Source organism: Zingiber officinale, chromosome 3A, assembly GCF_018446385.1.
Source record: "Zingiber officinale cultivar Zhangliang chromosome 3A, Zo_v1.1, whole genome shotgun sequence".
NCBI classification, from domain to species: Eukaryota; Viridiplantae; Streptophyta; class Magnoliopsida; order Zingiberales; family Zingiberaceae; genus Zingiber; species Zingiber officinale.
Genome location: NC_055990.1, coordinates 66,306,320 through 66,326,620, shown reverse-complemented (window position 1 = coordinate 66,326,620; position 20,301 = coordinate 66,306,320). Strand labels below are relative to the sequence as shown.

General features: G+C 35.4%; 1 protein-coding gene across 3 annotated transcripts; it reads left to right on the top strand.

The window, feature by feature from the left end:
* Positions 1-14,975: 14,975 nt before the first annotated feature.
* Positions 14,976-17,582, top strand: LOC122053805 (auxin-responsive protein IAA17-like). Of its 3 annotated transcripts, none has more exons than XM_042615762.1 (6): positions 14,976-15,050; positions 15,155-15,621; positions 16,376-16,605; positions 16,867-17,008; positions 17,178-17,239; positions 17,434-17,582. In XM_042615762.1, exons 2-6 carry the CDS (start codon positions 15,161-15,163, stop codon positions 17,469-17,471), a joined length of 933 nt encoding a protein of 310 aa, XP_042471696.1. In that variant the 5' UTR covers positions 14,976-15,050; positions 15,155-15,160; the 3' UTR covers positions 17,472-17,582. The 3 variants fall into 3 exon arrangements, with proteins under 3 accessions (XP_042471696.1, XP_042471697.1, XP_042471695.1); XM_042615763.1 differs by having other exon boundaries at positions 14,990-15,070; XM_042615761.1 differs by lacking the exon at positions 14,976-15,050 and having other exon boundaries at positions 15,077-15,621.
* Positions 17,583-20,301: the final 2,719 nt, after the last annotated feature.

The following is a 20,301-nucleotide window of genomic DNA, read 5'->3' as shown; positions in this document are numbered from 1 at the left end:
GGAAGTCATATGCCCAACGGTTGGAAATCCATGCAGTCAAATGCAGCAAAGAAAGAGCAAAGGGACTGGAGATCAGTTTTGATCCTCAAGATTTAGAGGGAGTAGAAATCCCTCATAATGATGCCTTGATCATCAAAGCAATAATTGTTAACTATAATATTCAACATACTTTTGTAGATACAGATAGCTCAGTGAATATTATATTTAAGAAGGTATTTGATCAACTACAGATTGATCAGAGCAAACTTCAGCCCATTACAACGCCCTTATACGGCTTCACTACAATGAGGTGTTGTCGATCGGCCAGGTTTGACTGGCTATATCACTTGGAGAAGAGTTACTCATGAGGATGAGAACAACAAATTTCATTGTAGTGGACATTTCATCTATTTACACTGTTATATTAGACCGACCAATGCTGAATTAGTTCCAGGTGGTCGTCTCCACGTTCAGCCAAAAGATCAAGTTTTCGGTGGATAACTCGGTCAGCAAGGTTAAGGGAGACCATCTTGCAGCTTGCCGATACTACGTGGAGATGGTGAAGGCCGAGTTGCAAGTCGCTCGGAAGGCCCAACGACTGGAGGTCAATGCAATTCTAGAGGAGCCTCCCGCACTGGTCTATGAAGAAAAAGAGGAACTTCAAGTGCATCCTAGCTGACTAGAGGCCACTACCTTTATCGTGACCGATCTAAGCACAGAAAAGAAGGCTGAACTAGTTTCCTATCTAAGGCAATATCATGATGTGTTCGCACGGGCAACTCATGAGCTCCTAGGTATCTCACCAGTAATAGCGTAGAATGAGTTACACGTCTAACCGGATGCCCGACCAGTGAAGCAAAAGAAAAGGGATTTCAGCTCAGAATAGAATCAGATTATCAGAACAGAGGTTGAGAAGTTGCTGGAGGCCGAGCACATCCGCAAAGTACAGTTCCTGAGTTGGCTTTCCAATGTGGTGTTGGGCTCTAAGCCGAGTAACAAGTGACGGGTCTGCATTGACTTTAGATATCTAAACAATGCTTGCCCAAAGGACTGCTATCCTCTTCCGCGCATAAATCAGATGGTTGACTCCACGTCGGACTATGAGATGATATGCATGCTAGATGCATATCAGGGCTACCATCAAGTCCCTCTTGCCAATAAAGATTAAGAAAAGGCCAGCTTCTGTTGGATCGAGAAGCGCTAGAGGGGGGTGAATAGCGCTCGTGGCTTTCACTTTTCAAATTCGTAAATCGTACGAAAAACTAACAGAGTAATAAGTAGCGGAAAAATAAAACAAGCACACAGACACGAGGGAATTTACTTCGTTCTGAGCCTGTGACGACTCCTATTCGAAGGTCCGCGATCCTTGATCGCTTTCCATGGGTAACAACTATAAGCTCGATAAGGTTTTACAAGTATTACAATAAGTGCAATTAAAAAAGACAGTTATACCGACAACAGTATGGTTATCTGAATATTTGGAGCTCCGGGTTGTCGGTGTCAAGTCGCAGCACTTCTGGGTCGTCTGGTTAGCAGCTAGTTGCAAAGGGATCGCTTGGAATTCGTTATGCTGAGCTGCTGGTCAAGACCCTCTTATAAAGGGTGTTCAATGCACCTTGAAAGCCATCTAAGGCCCCTCCATGCTGGCCGAGTCACACGCTGAGATAAGGGCTGAACTGGTTGAACCTTATTAGGTTCAAGGCGCCTTCTTTGCTCTCCAAGGTGCCTTCATCCACCAGTCCAAGGCGCCTTGAGCTTCCTTCAAGGCGCCTCCAAGCCTGCTTCGCAGCCAGCTCATCTATTGCACCCGAGGCGCCTCCAAGCTCTATGGAGGTGCCTCGGACACTGTTTATCCGAGGCTTAACCTTGTCTAAGCTAAGCCTTAGCTAGTTTGAAAGTTGCTATATGAGTCACTTAGCTAAGCCTTTTGCAAACATTGAATTTTGAAAATATAACTTAAGTTAAAAAGGTACTTAGCTTAATTTGAATAAAATAATACTTATTTTTGAAAAAATAGGAGTAAGAACTTGTTAATTTTTAGGACGAAGAGGGAGTAGCTAAAAATTTAATTTAGGTTATTTGTTCAGTTGGTCCTTAAGTCCAAGCATGAGTCAAGATAAATAGCATTCAAATTATCTAACTTGTCTTAATAAGGTATCAGAGCCCTAAAGTACAAGCATGCTTAACCTTAATATTTATATTTCCTTCACCAACTGTCTAACATTTAGCTACTTGCTGATTTCCTAGAGGGCAGCAGCTTTCACTTGGTTAGTCAAGTTAAGTCATTTAGTCCAGTTAGATTTGACTAAGGCTGGAAGACTTGACTTGATTGCTGTTAATAAAGTATTTAACGCCCAGACACATATTGATGCACAGAAATAATCATTCTTGAGTCCAGGCTATACCCTATGCATCTCACATCATTGTATGTTTTTCAAACATAAGCAAGGTATACCTAGGTGTTTGTGAGATGCTCTGGCTTAAATCTAGGGGAATAGGATTTCTAGGATAGAGCCTAAACTAAGTCCAATTTTTGAAAATTCTAAGAAAAGGGGATTTTAAAATCATTATTTTTCCTAGAATGTTAAAAAGAATAAAATGATTAAAGATGAGTTTGAAAATAAGAAAACGAGTTTGAAAATCAACATCTATTCTACCCAGCACATTCCTATTTGTCTTCTAAGTGCACTAAACTCAAGTTCAGGTAAGGGTTTTGTGAAAATGTCAGCTAGGTTTGATTTTGATTGAAACATAAGTGTAACACTAGGTTAATTTTAAATGTTAACTCCATTTTTAATTAATGATGAATTTTTAAAACTACATATATATATATATATATATATATTAATCATGTTTAGCACTGTATTTAGTTTAATTAAGTTTGATTAGTTTTGAAAAAAATTTAAGTTAATTAATTTGAAAATTTTTAATTTAATTAATTTGAAAACTAATTTTTAATTTGGAAGTTAATTAATTTTAAAAAATAATTTTAATTTGAGAAGTAATTTAAGTTAATTAACTTTGAAAAAATAATTTTAGGTAATTTTGGAAAATAATTTTATGTTAATTAACTTTGAAAAAATAATTTTAGGTAATTTTGAAAAATAATTTTAAGTTAATTAATTTGAAATTTTGATTTTTAAAAGATTTTTCAAATAATTTTGAAATTATGTTTTAAAAGATTTTTAAAATAATTTTGAAATTGATTTTGAAAGGATTTTAAAATCATTTTGAAATTGATTTTGAAAGAATTTTTAAAATAATTTTGAAATTAAGTTTTAAAAGATTTTGAAATTAAGATTTAAAAGATTTTTAAAATAATTTTGAAATTAAGTTTTAAAATAATTTTGAAATTGAGTTTCAAAGAATTTTTAAAATAATTTTGAAATTAAGATTAAAATAATTTTTAAATTAAGTTTTAAAATATTTTGAAATTAAGTATAAAAAGATTTTTAAAATAATTTTGAAATTAAGTTTTAAAATAATTTTGAAATTGAGTTTGAAAGAATTTTTAAAATAATTTTGAAATTGATTTTGAAAGGATTTTAAAATAATTTTGAAATTGAGTTTTAAAATAATTTTGAAATTAAGTTTTAAAAGATTTTTAAAATAATTTTGAAATTGAGTTTTAAAAGATTTTTAAAATAATTTTGAAATTAAGTTTTAAAATAATTTTGAAATTAAGTTTTAAAAGATTTTTAGAATAAATTTGAAATTGAGTTTTGAAAAGATTTTTAAAATAATTTTCAAACTAATTTTTAAAATAATTTTGAAATTAAGTTTTAAAAGATTTTGAAATTAAGTTTTAAAAAGATTTTGAAATTAAGTTTTAAAATATTTTTAAAATAATTTTGAAATTAAGTTTTAAAATAATTTTGAAATTGAGTTTGAAAGAATTTTTTGAATAATTTTGAAATTAAGTTTTAAATTATTTTTAAAATAATTTTGAAATTGAGTTGTAAAATAATTTTGAAATTAATTTTTAAAAGATTTTTAAAATAATTTTGAAATTGAGTTTTGAAAAGATTTTTAAAATAATTTTGAAATTAAGTTTTAAAATAATTTTGAAATTAAGTTTTAAAAGATTTTGAAATTAAGTTTTAAAAAGATTTTGAAATTAAGTTTTAAAAAGATTTTGAAATTAAGTTTTAAAATATTTTTAAAATAATTTTGAAATTGAGTTTTTAAAATAATTTTTTAAAAATAATTTTGAAATTAAGTTTTAAAAGATTTTTAAAAGATTTTGAAATTAAGTTTGAAAAGATTTTTAAAATGATTTTGAAATTAAGTTTTAAAAGATTTTTCATTAATTTAATTTTGATTTTTAATTATTAATTTAATTTAGATTATTAATTATTAATTTGATTTGAATTATTATTTAGATTGTAACGCCCGCCCTCCCCTTCTGCTTAATGAGGGCGGGGTTACCTTCTGTTATACATAACGTACGTACAAAATAGTTTTTTTATGATTTTTCTTTTTAAAACAGCGGAAGTAATTGTTCATTTAAATCACAACTAATCATACCAATATACTCAGCATAGTTATAAACTTAAAGAATCATAATTATTCATTCCTAACATAAACGTAAGTAAAAGTGGTCATGCAAGTCATCAACATAAAATAAACATATTTCATATCATTCCTAAGTTCACATAAGCAAGTCATTTATTTTCTTTAGCCAAGCCACCACCACACACATCTCTTGCCCCTCCTGCTGCTCCTTTAGTTTATCCATCCTTTACCTTTATCTGTGGTATAAGGAAAGTAAACTATGAGCACACAAGGCTCAGTAAGATCCTTTCCTACTCACAAAAACCGTACATATCATATAAGAGTAATCATATCACATATCATAGCATGAATGAAACTCATATCATAGCATAAATGAAAATCATATCATGGCATAAAATAACAATCATATCATAGCATAAAGTGAGCATAAACTTATCATATCATAGCATGAAGTAAGCATCATATCATGGCATAAACTTATCATGGCATAAATGACAATCATATCATAACGTAAAGTAAGCATCATAACATATCATGCCATATCGTAAAAATAAGCATCATGACATATCATATCATAGCATAAAGAACATTCTATCATAGCATGTGAGTAAGAGTCATATCATATCATTCCATATCATAAACATATATGCAAGATGTCCTTTAAATCATGGGTGATGTCATGTGCAAGATGCTTTTCAAAACATGCTTCATGTCATGTGCAAAATGTCTTAAAAACAATATCATATAGTACTTAAAAATAATCTCAACATGAGGGGGCTCGGCTTAGTACCACATACATACATAAATGTGTGCATCCTAAGTAGACTCAAGGTAGCTAGTCTTGAACCTACTAGGAAACTAGGCCCGTAGCTCGACCTTGGGGCACGTAAGGAGCCCACCCTTTACTAGGCCCGTTTCTTAGTCCATCGACCTAGGGACGCATAAGGAGCCCACCATTTTGGTACAAGCCATACAAAGTAAAATATTATGTCATATACATATCATATCATAGCATATCATGTTCATGTCATTCATAGCATATCATATATATGTCATTCATAGCATATCATAATCATGTCATTCATAGCATATCATGTACATGTCATTCATAGCATATCATATTCATGTCATTCATAGCATATCATGTACATGTCATTCATAACTTTTCATAACATAGAGAGTGTTCTTAGTCCCACTTGATAGGGAAGCAACTCTTAGGCCTTTCACTTAGCTTGTCATAAAGAGTGCTCTTAGTCTCAACAATAGGGAAGCATCTCTTAGGCCTTTTCTTTTCATTTCATAAAGCATACATACTTGAGCATATAGCACATCATAGGAGACATTTTCATGCATGATTCATAAGCATACATAAATGAGCATTTAACATATCATGGAAAACATAAGAATGCATGGAACATAAGTTAGCATCTCCTAATTCATATCATGGCAAAGTGAAGCACATAAAGAGTCATAATTGGGTCTCAAACATCAACCTACTAAGGGTGGCCGAAACATGCAAGGGTTCTTCTAGATTGCAAGCAATCATAAAAGCATATGAACCTTAAATCAATTTCATAACATTTATCATAAGGAACATCATAAGCATATTAAATTTAGGTTCTAAGCTTCCTAGGTCTAAACTTCATAATGTGGCCGAAACATGCAAGGCCTAGATCTAGATTACAATTAGCATATCAACATGTGAACCCTAACAATTTTCATAATATTTATTATAAGCGACAACATGAGCATATTGAGTTTAGGTTTCAAGCTTCCTAGGTCTACAAACAATAAGTGGCCGAATGTCATAAGGTGTGGAGCTAGGTTCTCAACCAAATACAAGCATGAGAATATCATGTTAATTTTATATCATATCATAGGGAAAAACATGAGCATGTTAGAGTTGAGTTTAAGCTTATCTAAGCCTTAAATTCTATCTTGGCCGAAAGTTTGAAATGTGGAAACCTAGTTCTAAACCACATGAAATCAAGTTATCTTCATATCATATCATGAGGAAGATCATAAGCAAGTTAGATTTGAGTTTGAGCCTCACTAGGGGTTTTAATCCTTTCATGGCCGAAGCCCTAAGGTAAGGTTCACCTAGTTCCAAACAACATACAAGCATGAAACATCAAGGAAACATTCATAACATATCATGAGAAAAATCATAAGCATGTTAGTTTGAGTTTAAGCTTCTCTAGGGTTCTTATTCTCTTCATGGCCGAACCCTAAGGTGAGGATTCCCCTAGTTCCAAGCAACATACAAGCATGAAATATCAAGGAAATATTCATATCATATCATGAGAAAAACCATAAGCATGTTGGTTTGAGTTTTAAGCTTCTCTAGGGTTCTTATTCTTTTCATGGCCGAACCCTAAGGTGAGGATTCTCCTAGTTCCAAGCAACATACAAGCATGAAATATCAAGGAAATGTCCATATCATATCATGAGAAAAAAACCATAAGCATGTTGGTTTGAGTTTTAAGCTTCTCTGGGTTCTTATTCTTTTTATGGCCGAACCCTAAGGTGAGGATTCTCCTAGTTCCAAGCAACATACAAGCATGAAATATCAAGGAAATATTCATATCATATCATATCATGAGAAAAACCATAAGCATGTTGGTTTGAGTTTTAAGCTTTCATAGGTCTTACAACCCTTCATGGCCGAAAGTTTCAAGGGAAATTCTAGGTTTTTAAACCATCTAAACTTAAGGAAAATTTCACATAACCACTTGTACCACAGGTGAGGGGATACTTACTTCCTCTTGCTTGGTCTTTTCTTAAGATAAAGATACCCTTGTGAAGAAGAAGAAGAGAGCTCCTCCTTCTAGTATTTCCTTTGCTTCTCTTGCTTGTAGGAAGTAGATATTAAGGACTTCTGCTTGAGGTTTAGTTTTCCTTAGGAAGAAAACTAAGATTGGATTTCGGAAATTTGGGAGAGGAGAGGCTTTAGGTTCGGCAATGGTGAGGAAAGGAAGAAGAAAAATAAAATCCCTTTCCCTTTTTCTCTCTTATGCTAAGTGGGAGGAAGAAGTAAGGATAAGTTTTTCTTTCCCTTCCCTATTAACTCATTTCTTATTTTCTTAATGATGAAGAATGTCTCCATTCATCCCCCTTAGTTCTCCTAATCCCTCTCCTTCTTTATCCTCATGAAAATGGAAGGAAGAAAAGAGAAGAAGACAATTTATCTTTTTCTTGTTCTTCTCTTAATCAAGAGAAGGAGGAAGAAAGCTACTTGATGTTTTCTTGCTTCCTTCTCTTAATCATACTTTTACCTTTATCTACAAATTTCCATTCTCTATTCAACAATAATTTATGATGGCCTAGTGGTCAATCCATAATCCTTAAAGCTTACTATTAGATTAAAAAGGGTTCAAGGTTCAATCCTTGACCAATTCCTTTTCTTTTATATATTTTTGTTTCTATCTCATCTCCCTTTTTATTCTACAAGAGAACATTTTCGTATATAGCTTAAGAAATTCGTGGGTGTTACATCGATATGGTCTGTCGAGGTAGTGTATTTGATCCTTCGGGATCCAATATTGACCAAGTCCAACTTGATTAATCAATTTGGACTTGGGGACCCATGCTTGGACTGTTTTTCTATTTGCTTTTTGTACAAGAGATAAATAAGATTTGTATTTCCTTTTTGGTTTAAATCCTAGACCAGTTCTATTCACTACAACAAAAACCTTCATAGACATCGGTTTTCCACCGGTGTCTATTTCATTTTCGACCGATGTCTATGAAGCCGATGTTAAAAGTCTGCCATTTTAGACATCGGGTTAAAACCGATGTAGTATCACTTAACGACACTGGTCTTCGAATCGGTTATTAATCGGTGTAGTATCACTTAACGACACCGTTTCATCAACGGTGTAAACCCGATGTAATATTGTATGTTAATAACACCAGTTTTGGCAGCGGTAAATGACCGATGTAATATTAGTTAATAACACCGGTTTGGCAGCGGTGGAAAGCCGATGTAATATGTATATTTTTTACAGCACAAATTTGATTTCCGAAACAATGAAAAATCGACAATAACAAAAAAAAATACACAAATATTCATAAATTATACAAATATTCTTCATTCAATAATATCCATAAAATACACAAATATTCATAAATTATATAAATAATCTTCTTACAACAATATCCATAAAATACCCAAACATTTTTTTTACATTAAAAGCTAGCTAATAGATATCAAAATCAAGGTAGAACATTCTTTTAACACATCAAGGTAGAACCGCACTTCAAATGTAATCTAGCATGCATTTAGCCCACTCGAACCGCACTTCGTCAATTTCAACTCTGACTTGAGATTTGTAAACTGTAAAAACACATAAATCCACCATATGTCAAATAACTAAAACAAATGTGTACATGTATCAAATAAAATAGAATACTGAGTTTTTAAAGGCTGCTGTGGAAGATAACGAATATAACATAGAATCTAAAACTTTCATATATGACACTTAGTATATGCTGCTTAGAATATAACATAGATAATTTGCTCATTCTAATTCAAGTGTACAGATTGATAAGAACCGACAGCATCATACAACAAATTACTACCCATGATAATAAGAAATATGACTACACAACAAATCCAGTGAAGGAAGCATAGAAGAACAAAGCTACCTCTGATGAAGAGATCTACTATTTATTGTACTACCTCTGATGTCATCTTGGTCTCCTGAATATCCTACACTAAGCCCCTATTTTCTATGATTTCTGCTACCAACCGGAAGAACTTCATTGTGATTTCTGTGATTTATTGTACTATTTATTGTACTATTTATTGTACTACCTCTGATGCCATCTTGTTCCCTCTATTGACAAGATCATCAGTAGCAGTCTGCGAAGAACTTCATTGTAACAGGCTATCGCTTCTGCATAATTTCCCTGGTGTAATACAAGAGAACTATCAATTTCCAATTAGGGGCAAAGACAGCAAAGAAGATGATAGACAAATTATATGACTTTCTTCCATTAAATGAGGCAATATGCAGTAACTCTCAAACTAGCAATGAAAAAGGCAGATATAGTACTCTACCTGTTGCTTGTATATAATAGCCAAGTTGTTGAAGGGCGTAGATATCCCTGTTGTAACTGCTAAAGTTGCCTTATAGAATGATGCAGCAACACTCATCATGTTGCTGCATGAAGAGAAGTTTCATTAAGAAACAAAAATAAAGTATCCGCACAGTTGTCATCAAACATTTCTAAAGCTTACCAATCCATGTATATGTTGCCAAGGCTTGAGAATGCTTGTGTCATTGGCAATAGTTCACTCCATTCATAACATTATGAACTTAATCTTCTCATTCCAGACACTCAGAGATCAAAATATTCAAATTAGACATGAAAACAATCTCAATAAGTGCATTGCCAATAGTTCTTAAAATATTACCAAGGAGGAGAAAATAAGGAAAACATTCTTACGAAGTGTTCTTTTGTTTTAGCAAACTAACTTAGCGAAATGCAAGGAACAAAATGTTAAGTAAACAATGAATTGTGAGATAAATTCTTTCCTTAGAACAACATTAACGGCAATACACGAACTATTTTAGAAGACAACACTAGCATAGATAGTTCCACGGCTGCACCACATTGTTAGCAACACAAAATAATCAGATAAAGACAGTATCAGTGGAAGAAATGTTATGTTAATTATCTATTCTGAACCTAATCACAGGATTAAATCAATGTGCCCACATCCGTACCTACACAGAAACTTCAACTGGTCCAAGCTTTTCTAATTAGAAAGAAGACACTTCATCAAAGGGGGAAAAAATCAGCAAGCAGTAGAAGATGAGGATGATTTGGACCTGCGAAGCTCTTCTTGGCGATAAACAACCTGCATTACCAATGAATGAGTTTTAAGCATCTGAAAGTTATTTATTCCCTCTTTAACTTGTTAAATAGATATTAGATCAAAGTGCAAGTTGTTTGAATAAATCAACATTTGCGGACTTACCATCGTCCTCAACCATAGGATGATAAGGTGTTTTAGGTTCAGTTATTTTCTGCCTCACTGGTTTATTGGCTTCAATTTCATACAAGTTGTCTTCATTCCATCTCACTTGAGGCCTACTAAAAGATATACATAATATGCAACTCTTAAGGTTTATATTATCCAACATGGAGAAATACATAAGTCAGTTTTAGGGGAAAAAAAAAGTGACACCTAACCATTTTAAAAAAAAAAAAAAAATCTGCAGAATTTCTAAATTCTGAATCTAGTCATATGTAAAATCAATTTTTCTATGAATGATCACTTAATCAAATTCCTTCTAAAACAGACAAGCATCCTCTATACAAATAAAAGAAAAGCTAAAAGGTCCTGAACTATGGAATTTGTGAATTTTCAGGCCAGTTGCAATAGCGTCAACTAATTTACGAAAATAATTTTTTGAAATTTTGTTTAAACAGACAACATCTAGCAAGGCCGAGACAAAAGAAAAGGGAAATATCACGCATTACTAGTACTAACCTCATTGTCTAAAATAACAGATCTTAGCTACCAGTGAAATTCTTGATTATGTTTTTCCTGTGTATAGAAATACACATGATAAAAGTGTTAACTTCGAACACAATTTAGCAGCAAAAAACTGAATATTTACAGATAGCACAAGCTTAAATTCTAAACCATTTGTTCAGGAATGCATATAGGGAGGTACAAATACAATGATGATTTCATCAGGGGGAAAAAAATTGAAGCACACTTCTCCAAAAAGAAATGGCAATACAATATATAGATAGCAGACAATAAATAATCAAACAAAGTTCACAAACTTCTAGAGGTAAATTGGAACATACTAGTAACACAGAAATGAAGCATATTATAATTCAATTATAATCAATTTAAATATGTTTGATGGTGTTAGTCAATAGTTCCCCCGAATTATTTGATCTAGGACAACACCAACTTGTGCCACTATGGTAAATGCCAACATCCTCCGCATCTACACATCTGACGGGAGTAGAATGGAAGGGGCTCCCAAAATCTGAGCATTCACTAGCTTTAACTCAGAGCAAACAATATGAAGGCACATAATAGTGAAGACCTTGTCAGAACTATTCTAAATGACCTTGACAATTGAAGTGATTTATAAAATACTACAGTCAACTCAAAAATCTAAAGTCAACCAATGTGAGTAACTATCCCAATGTCTTATCTTAATTGGAAGAGATCGCCGATTACATCATGAACCACAAACCAAACTCAAACTATTGCAGCACGCAAAGCGTAGTTCTTTCCTTTCAATTTCTTCATAGTAATAGTAATGGACACAACGGGGCTTGAAAGATCAGTAATAGGAGACATTAAGGAGGTAGTCAAAGAGTTTGACTTTTTACCATGTATCAGTAAGGTTCACATCATAGATTAACCTCATATCAGTAAGGTTCAATCCAGTTATCAGTCACATAACATCTATGCATACACTAATATATTTTTGTTAACCATGGATATACTTGCACTTCCAATCCTCTGGATAAAGTTAGCTTCTTTCAATGGCGAGTTAGTAGTTGCACAATATGCAAATAAATCAAACTAAATTAATATAACAAATCTCTTGAACACTTCCATGGTTTGTGTAATCACATAACTGAGTAACAAACACTCTTCATGGTTTACTATACAACTTACGAAGAAGACTTAATGAGAGTTCCTTCAAGAAAAACTGGATAGAAGTTGGATCAAACAGGTTTCAATACTCTTCATTTCAAAGATGCTATAACTAGATTGAATGCACAGGCAAATAAGTAAAATACATATTACAAGCAAGAAATCAGCATTATCTCTTTATGATTTAGAACTAATTACTTCTTTAAAGTCGTCCATAACACATTTCTAGGAAGGTACTAAAAACAACAATAAAAACCCCCTAATCTTTGGATTAAAAATTAAAAAAAAAAAGGAAGTGTGACTAAGTATAGGAAGCCATAATGCTAATAGATTAAACGAGCTTCAACTGAAGGATTACAAGACCAATTCAGCAAGAAAGTTCACGCCTTTTAGAATTATCCACGGATGAAAGAGAATTAATCCATGGGTTTAAAAGAAACAATTTTTTTGATTCCATATGAGGCACAAACACGAAGAACCAGCCAAACCAGAAATCTACCCAGATTAATTTGGCCATTTTGTTTCTTGCCAAAAAAATAAAAATAAAATAATCAACCAAATAACTTTGTTCCAGCACATGAATCCAAACAAAACCTAACCATTAGTGATTCCCTAAGGAAACAAAAGACAATTAGGCAAGAATCCAATAAAGAAAAGAGGGGAAATTACCAGAGCGACGATGAAGATTCAACGCAGGACCAGGATGACTTGCTGCTGGATGGTAATGGTGGTACTATTTTTTCCCAACCAGGATTTGGACCGCGGCGCTTCTGCTAGGGCTCGCGGAGAGGGTCGTGGCTCACGGCGAGGAAGGTGTCTGGCCGCTGCTGCTTGGGCTTGCGGTGAGGAGACTGCTCGCGGAGAGGAAGGTGGCTCACGGAGAGGAATAGGGTTCGCGGAGAGCTCCAGCTCGCGGATGCTCGCGGCGAGGAAGGTGCGGTGGCTCGTGGCGAGGAAGGTGGCTGGTCGCGAAGAGGAGCTTGCTCGTGGAGAGGGCGGTGGCTCGCGGAGAGGAGCTCGCTCGCGGAGAGGAAGGTGGCTAGGGCTCATGGAGAGGAGCTCGCTCGCGGGCGGTGCTTTTTTTGATGCGACGTGGCTTTTTTTTTTCTTCTTCCGCGGACTAGACCAACAAAAAAAACAAGCGAGACTGCGAGCAACATGGCCGAGGTTTCACAACGCGGACGGAGAAGCAAGGGCGTCAATCTAGGAAGGAGAAGAGGCAGATGAGGTTGAGAGAGATGGTCGGAGGTTTAGGTTTAGGTTTAGATGAGAGAGATGGTCGCGTGAGGAAGGGGCGCGATATAGATTTAGGTTTGGAGGGAACTTCACAGTGTTGCAAATTTTGGCTGTGGGAATATTAAAATATTTTATTTTGGTTCATTAACACCGGATTTTAAAAACCGCAGTTAAAATCGGTGTTTATTAACGAAAAAAAGGTGCTCATAGACATCGCCTAAAAAACCGATGTCTATGAGCTAAAATCTGCGCTCATAGACACCGGTTTTTGAAAAAACCGATGTAAAATACTCAAAGACATCGGTTTTTGCTTAAACCCGTTGTTGTTCCACTGATGTTTATGAGGGTTTTTGTTGTAGTGATTGTAAACGGCTCTTTGTGCCCCAAGAATTAGGTCAAGATTTTTGGAACCTAAAAAAAACCGTTCTAGTGTTTTCTCCAGATCCTTGACTTGAGTTTTCAGGCTGGAATTCTCTTCCTTAAGTTTTTGGACTTGAGTTGAGTTTCCAGTCTGAACTGGTTCAGTTAGAGATTTGGAGTTAGTCACTTCTTTAAGGACTTCTACTTCCTTTAGAAGTGACTTAACTCTAAGGTTTGATTTAGCTAACTTTCGCAATAAATAATTAACTAGATTATTAAGTCTAGAAATACTCACAGCGGGGTCTGGCCCTTCGGAAACGGATACGGATCCATGGCTTTGCTCGGACTCGGCCTCCGACTCGCTCTCGCTCTCGGACACGTCGATCTGGTCCCGGGCCATCAGTGCAAGGAGACTCGTCTGATCGAGTTCGTCATCGATATCTTCTTCTGAGGATTCGTCCCACATCGCCTTCAGGGCCTTCTTCTTTTGCTTCTTTGCATCCTTCAGACTTGGACAGTTGGCTTTGATGTGCCCCTTCTGGTTGCACCCGTAGCAGATAACCTCGAACTTACCCTTTAAACTCGGTTGAACCTCCTTGGATTGTACTGCCTTCTTTAGATCTCTCTTGTTGAAGCCCTTCTTCTTCTTGTAGAGCTTCTTTACGAGGTTTACGAGCTCGGTTGTTAATTCATCATCTGAGTTGGCACTACAACAAAAACCCTCATAGACATCAGTGAAACAACAACGGTTTTAAGCAAAAATCGATGTCTTTGAGTATTTTACACCGATTTTTCCAAAAACCGGTGTCTATGAGCGCAGATTTTTACTCATAGACATCGGTTTTTTAGGCGATGTCTATAAGCGTCCGTTTTTTCGTTAATAGACACCGATTTTAACATCGGTTTTTAAAATCTAATGTCTATGATAATTTTCCCACCAATACTTAGCTAAAATTTTCAACTCTTCCCTCTAACCTAACCCTATATGATGTCGTCCACGGGAGGCAGAGAGAGAGAGCCGTCTTCGGGCGACTCACCTTCTCCGCCTCTATCTTCTCCTCCCCTCCCATCGCCGACCCAATCTCGACCTCCTTTATTCTCCCAATTCGAAGCAGACAGAAACAGAGATCGGAGATCTGTGCTTCCGATTCACCGCTCGATCCGCCAAGATGCAGATAGGTTCCGAGAAGGCGTCGTCCCTTGATCTCTTGTCGGTCGTCATCGCCTCCCTCTCCGACGGATATGGGCTAACGATAAGCCCAAAGTGTCTAATGTAGGAGGAAGAGGAAGCTGCTAACGATCAGCAAAACCAGACGCAAAGGTGTCTCCGTTTTTTTTTTGTTTTTACTCCTCTGCCCTTTGCGATTGTTTGTTCGACTACCTTTGAATCTTCAGCAGTTTGATGATCTCCTGTTCTCTATGCAGAGGTTGATGTCGTCGACGGTGGAGCATGATTACATAGGTCTGTCGGAGCGGAACTCCTCTGCCGGCGGAGTCGAGGGAGGGGTTCTGAACCTCAAGGCCACGGAACTCAGGTTGGGGCTGCCTGGGTCGGAGTCGCCCCATCGCGTGGAGAAGATCGGGCTCACCTTGGATTTGCTCCCCAAGAGCTTCGTCTCCGGTGCCAAGAGGGGGTTCTCCGACGCTAACGATGGGGGCGGGACGTGGGGATTTGCCGCCGAAGGTGGCGGATCTGAAGTGAACTCGGTAAAAGGTGGCGGCTTATTTTCGGGGAGAGGGGAGGTTGCGTCCGGTGGCAGTGCAGGGCAGCTTTCTGGGCAAGGGAATGTGGGGAAGGACCTAGCGGTGAAAGTGGCTGGGCAGGAGCGGAAGGTCACCCCGAAGGGCTGTGGTTCTGTTGGGAATGATAGTCCGGTAGCTCCTGCAGCGAAGTAAGTGTGATAAAAATGATCCTAGATTTTTCTTTCATAGATTCATAAATCTTCATGCGTTCTGGTTTCTGTTTTTTGTTTCTTTTTTCCCCCCTTTTGGCATAGCTTGGATCTTTTAATCGAATTTGTTATAATTTCCCTCGCCGTTTCACTGATTTTTTCTTTTTCTTGTTTGTTCTTCGCTGTTTTTTCCCCTTCTTCCTTACGTTCGATGAAAATAGAGTCTTTTTTGGGTGCACAAACGTAGAATCTGGGTGACATATCCGTTTGGTGGTTTGTGGTTCAACAAGGGTTTGCAATGGTATAAACTCTGCCATTCATTTAATAGGAAGAATCGATTTTTTTCTCGGCGCCAGGATCTTTGTATCCATGAAATGACATTACTAAGCAAGGAATTTAATCAATTACTTTATGTAAAATATTATGTATGCTTTTGAGAGACTAAGATCTTCCCTTGGACGTTAACATATGTATTCAAGTTTTGTCTACTTCTGGGTTTCTAGACTCGAGTGTTTTGATACTGAAATCATAAAGTAATTTAATCAATTACTTTATGTTCAATTGTAAACCATAACACTTTGGAACAGACATGAGATGCATAATTTTTCCATAGACCTACTGCCAAATTATCTTCTACTTAATTGATCATGTACGATACAGATGTAATTAATTATGTAGATGGGATTTTTAGTTTGTTTCTGTTATGCTGAAAGAAGTTAGAACATTGAACATGTAACGGGCATGCATATGGCAGAGCACAGGTGGTTGGTTGGCCACCAATCCGTAGTTATCGGAAGAATACTATGATTACAAATCCATCTAAGGTTAAAGATGATGCTGATGGAATACAAGGGCAAGGGTGTCTTTATGTGAAGGTTAGCATGGATGGAGCTCCTTATCTGAGGAAAGTTGATCTCAAAATATACAAAAACTATAAGGAACTTTCATCAGCACTTGAGAAAATGTTCAGCGGCTTCACAATTGGTGAGATTTAATTATTCCTTATTATTTGTTTTTTTTAAATGAAATAGAAAATAACGAAGAATGTTTTTTGTTCAGATATATGTTTCTTTATGCCATTATTTGCAACAATACTCATTTTAACAAATATCAAAACCTTAATTCAATTTTTTCCCATGAGAAAATAAATTAAATCATGGATGGAAGCCTGTCTATCCAAATCAAATTAATTTCGCTGAAACTTAATATGGTGCATATGATTGACTCCTTTCCATTCGAATTCAGGTCGGTGTGATTCTCATGGAATACCAGGCAGAGAGGAGTTATCTGAGAATCATTTGATGGATCTCCTGAATGGTTCTGAGTATGTCATTACTTATGAAGACAAGGATGGAGACTGGATGCTTGTCGGTGATGTGCCATGGGCGTAAGTAACCTTATTTGCTTTTCATAGTTCATGTGTTTTCTGTTTCATTAATTCTGTATATTTCTATTTGGACGTAATGTAATCAATTTGTCTTTCTGGTCATGAATTATTTGTTGTCCCTGAAACTTCCATTCACATTCTTTTCTGCTAATTAAATGAAATATTTCAGGATGTTCACAAACTCATGCAGGAGGTTGAGGATCATGAAAGGTTCAGATGCTATTGGACTTGGTCAGTAAAATCCTTTCCTTCACATTTCATTTTCTGGATTTTCGATCTGATATGTAAAGAAGCATCCCTTCATTCCATGTTTTAGTGTGTCCTTAAATGAAGTTTGAGTTTATTGTGCCACAATTAAGTTGCTTGCTTTTGCTCACATTTTCCATGCAACCTCAAGACTAACAAAACTATGATTGTTTCTGTAGCCCCAAGGGCCCTGGAGAAATGCAAGAACCTGAAATAGACACATTATCATGGACACAATAATCAGATAGCTGTAAGTGTATTTGAGAATGGAAGTTGAAAGGGTTTAGTTATCAATTGTTTTATATAGCTTATGCTTTGTGGCTTGCTATTCTGATGCTATTGGACTTGGTCAGTAAAATCCTTTCCTTCACATTTCATTTTCTGGATTTTCGATCTGATATGTAAAGAAGCATCCCTTCATTCCATGTTTTAGTGTGTCCTTAAATGAAGTTTGAGTTTATTGTGCCACAATTAAGTTGCTTGCTTTTGCTAACATTTTCCATGCAACCTCAAGACTAACAAAACTATGATTGTTTCTGTAGCCCGCCACAATTAAGTTGCTTGCTTTTGCTAACATTTTTATACTTCTCTACCAGCTCAAATCCTATTCTTTTCTAGTGATTACAATTTCAATACATGTCTGTGTCATGAATTGATATGGAGCCATTTTCAGTATGTAGATGTCAAGATACATGAGTTAATTAGTATGGCATGTTATAGATATTAATTAGTATGGCATGAGTTAATTAGTATGGCATTTTTAGTAATAAGTTGGGAATTTTAGGCAGGATCATGCTTTGGGTGTTGGAGGATTTGGTAGAGTTTACAAAGGTTTGATCAGTGAAGATCTCAGGGATGGGCTGCAACCCCTTCAAGTAGCAGTGAAAGTCCATGATGGTGATAACAGTCATCAAGGTCATAGGGAATGGCTGGTATCCATCTCCAATAACTCAATTGTTGGTTCTGTCTCATCGCTTCCGATTCCTTCGTCAAGGTAAAAGCATCGCACTCTCGGTTCCGGTTCCTGCTTTAATCTCTTTTAGTCTTGATTTTGATCATTTACTTGCATTAAAATCATTAAACTATTCATGAATTATCGATCTGCTATACTAATGCTGGTGAACTTGATGAAGAACTTGTTTTTATGAGGTCTTGTTAAGTGATGAAACCTTCTACATTGCTTTAAATGCAAGCAGTTGGTTGATTATCCAATTAGTGCCCTGTAATTTGTATACGGTTCATTAGTACCACAATGATTATGCGAGCATAAAAATGAAACAATAACATATTTTCCAACTTGTCCAGTAATTTTTCATTCTTTAATTTGTTGGATACAAGTTCAATTGTTAATTAACTTCCATAATAGGGGAACAAATGGCCATCTTTTGGATTTGCAATTCTATTTGACGTCAGCTATCATATTACTAAACTTTCATTCTGATAATGCCAAGGCACAAAACTTCCAGATTGCTAGTTTTTTGTTTTCTCTCTATATATTTTTTTCATGGATCATGAGTTACCTTGGACTTTTGTTATCAATAAACTCTTGCAATCTCCTCAAATACTCCTTATTATGTTGTTATGTATGTAGAAATATGAGCGGATAACAAGAGAACGTTGCAGCTACAAAGTTGAATGAAAGGATATTGTCGTCATTGTCCAAGAGATCAGTGGCTGCCCATCCTTGGCATGATCTTGAAACAGGTAACCGAAAATGAAAGAAACAGTTCCACTAATATTTACACATCTATTAATTTGATTTGTCTTAGTATCTGTTTCTGAACATGAATTTGTCTCCAGGTAAAGAGGCCCCTGTTGTGTTCAATGTGGTAAGTGTATTTTTTTTTCCTTTTAACTGATAAAATGTACAAAATAAAGTATCAGAAGTGATATTGTTTTTTACAAATGCAAACTAATTTTGAGTAAATCATCTTTTTGCTCGTTTATCAAATTAGATTGCCTCCCAAAAGGATGCAAGGGTTAGATTTGAACTTGTTATTCATAGATCAATCACTATATGATGTGGTTGAGATAATTAATGAATGTTTATCTTTTTAAGCATTCCAATTAGTCATCTTGTTACCTGGTGCTCTTATTGCATTTTCAACTATGATCTTTGGTCTTGGTTTACTAATATATTATTTATGTGTTTTTACAGTTTACAAATCTCAAGTACTCTAGAGTTGAAATTGATGAAGTGCGGTTCGAGTGGGTTGAATGCATGCTAGATTACATTTGAAGTGCGGTTCTACCTTGATGTGTTAAAAGAATGTTCTACCTTGATTTTGATATCTATTAGCTAGCTTTTGATGTAAAAAGAATGTTTGAGTATTTTATGGATACTGTTGTAAGAAGATTATTTATATAATTTGTGAATATTTGTGTATTTTATGGATATTGTTGAATGAAGAATATTTGTATAATTTGTGAATATTTGTGTATTTTTTTTATTATTGTCGGTTTTTCATTGTTTCGGAAATCAAATTTGTGCTGTTAAAAAATATACATATTACATCGGTTTTCCACCGTTGCAAAACCGATGTTATTAACTAATATTACATCGGTAATTTACCGCTGCCAAAACTGGTGTTATTAACATACAATATTACATCGGTTTTACATCGTTGATAAAACGGTGTCGTTAAGTGATACTACACCGATTAATAACCGATTCGAAGACCGGTGTCGTTAAGTGATACTACATCGGTTTTAACCCGATGTCTAAAATGGCAGACTTTTAACATCGGCTTCATAGACATCGGTCGAAAATGAAATAGACACCGGTGGAAAACCGATGTCTATGAGGATTTTTGTTGTAGTGTGGGATCTTCTTCCGACTCCGATTCAGTTCTTCGTCGTGATCTCGGTTCGCGTGTTCGACTGATATCGGCAACCAAAGCAACCCTCTTCTCGGTTGGTTGTGCATTAGTCTGCTCGTGAAGTTCGAATTCCGAAAACAATTCATCTAATTTAATACAAGATAGATCCTTAGAGACTTTGTAGGCATCTACCATTGATGCCCATAATGTATTCCTTGGAAACGAGTT

Excerpts from the sequence above, each read along its gene's own strand:
- LOC122053805 (XM_042615761.1), top strand. The coding sequence starts at position 15,149 with ATGCAGAGGTTGATGTCGTCGACGGTGGAGCATGATTACATAGGTCTG. Across the intron at positions 17,009-17,177 it reads GTCGGTGATGTGCCATGGGC|GATGTTCACAAACTCATGCA; the intron begins GTAAGTAACCTT and ends GAAATATTTCAG. Across the intron at positions 17,240-17,433 it reads TTCAGATGCTATTGGACTTG|CCCCAAGGGCCCTGGAGAAA; the intron begins GTCAGTAAAATC and ends TTGTTTCTGTAG.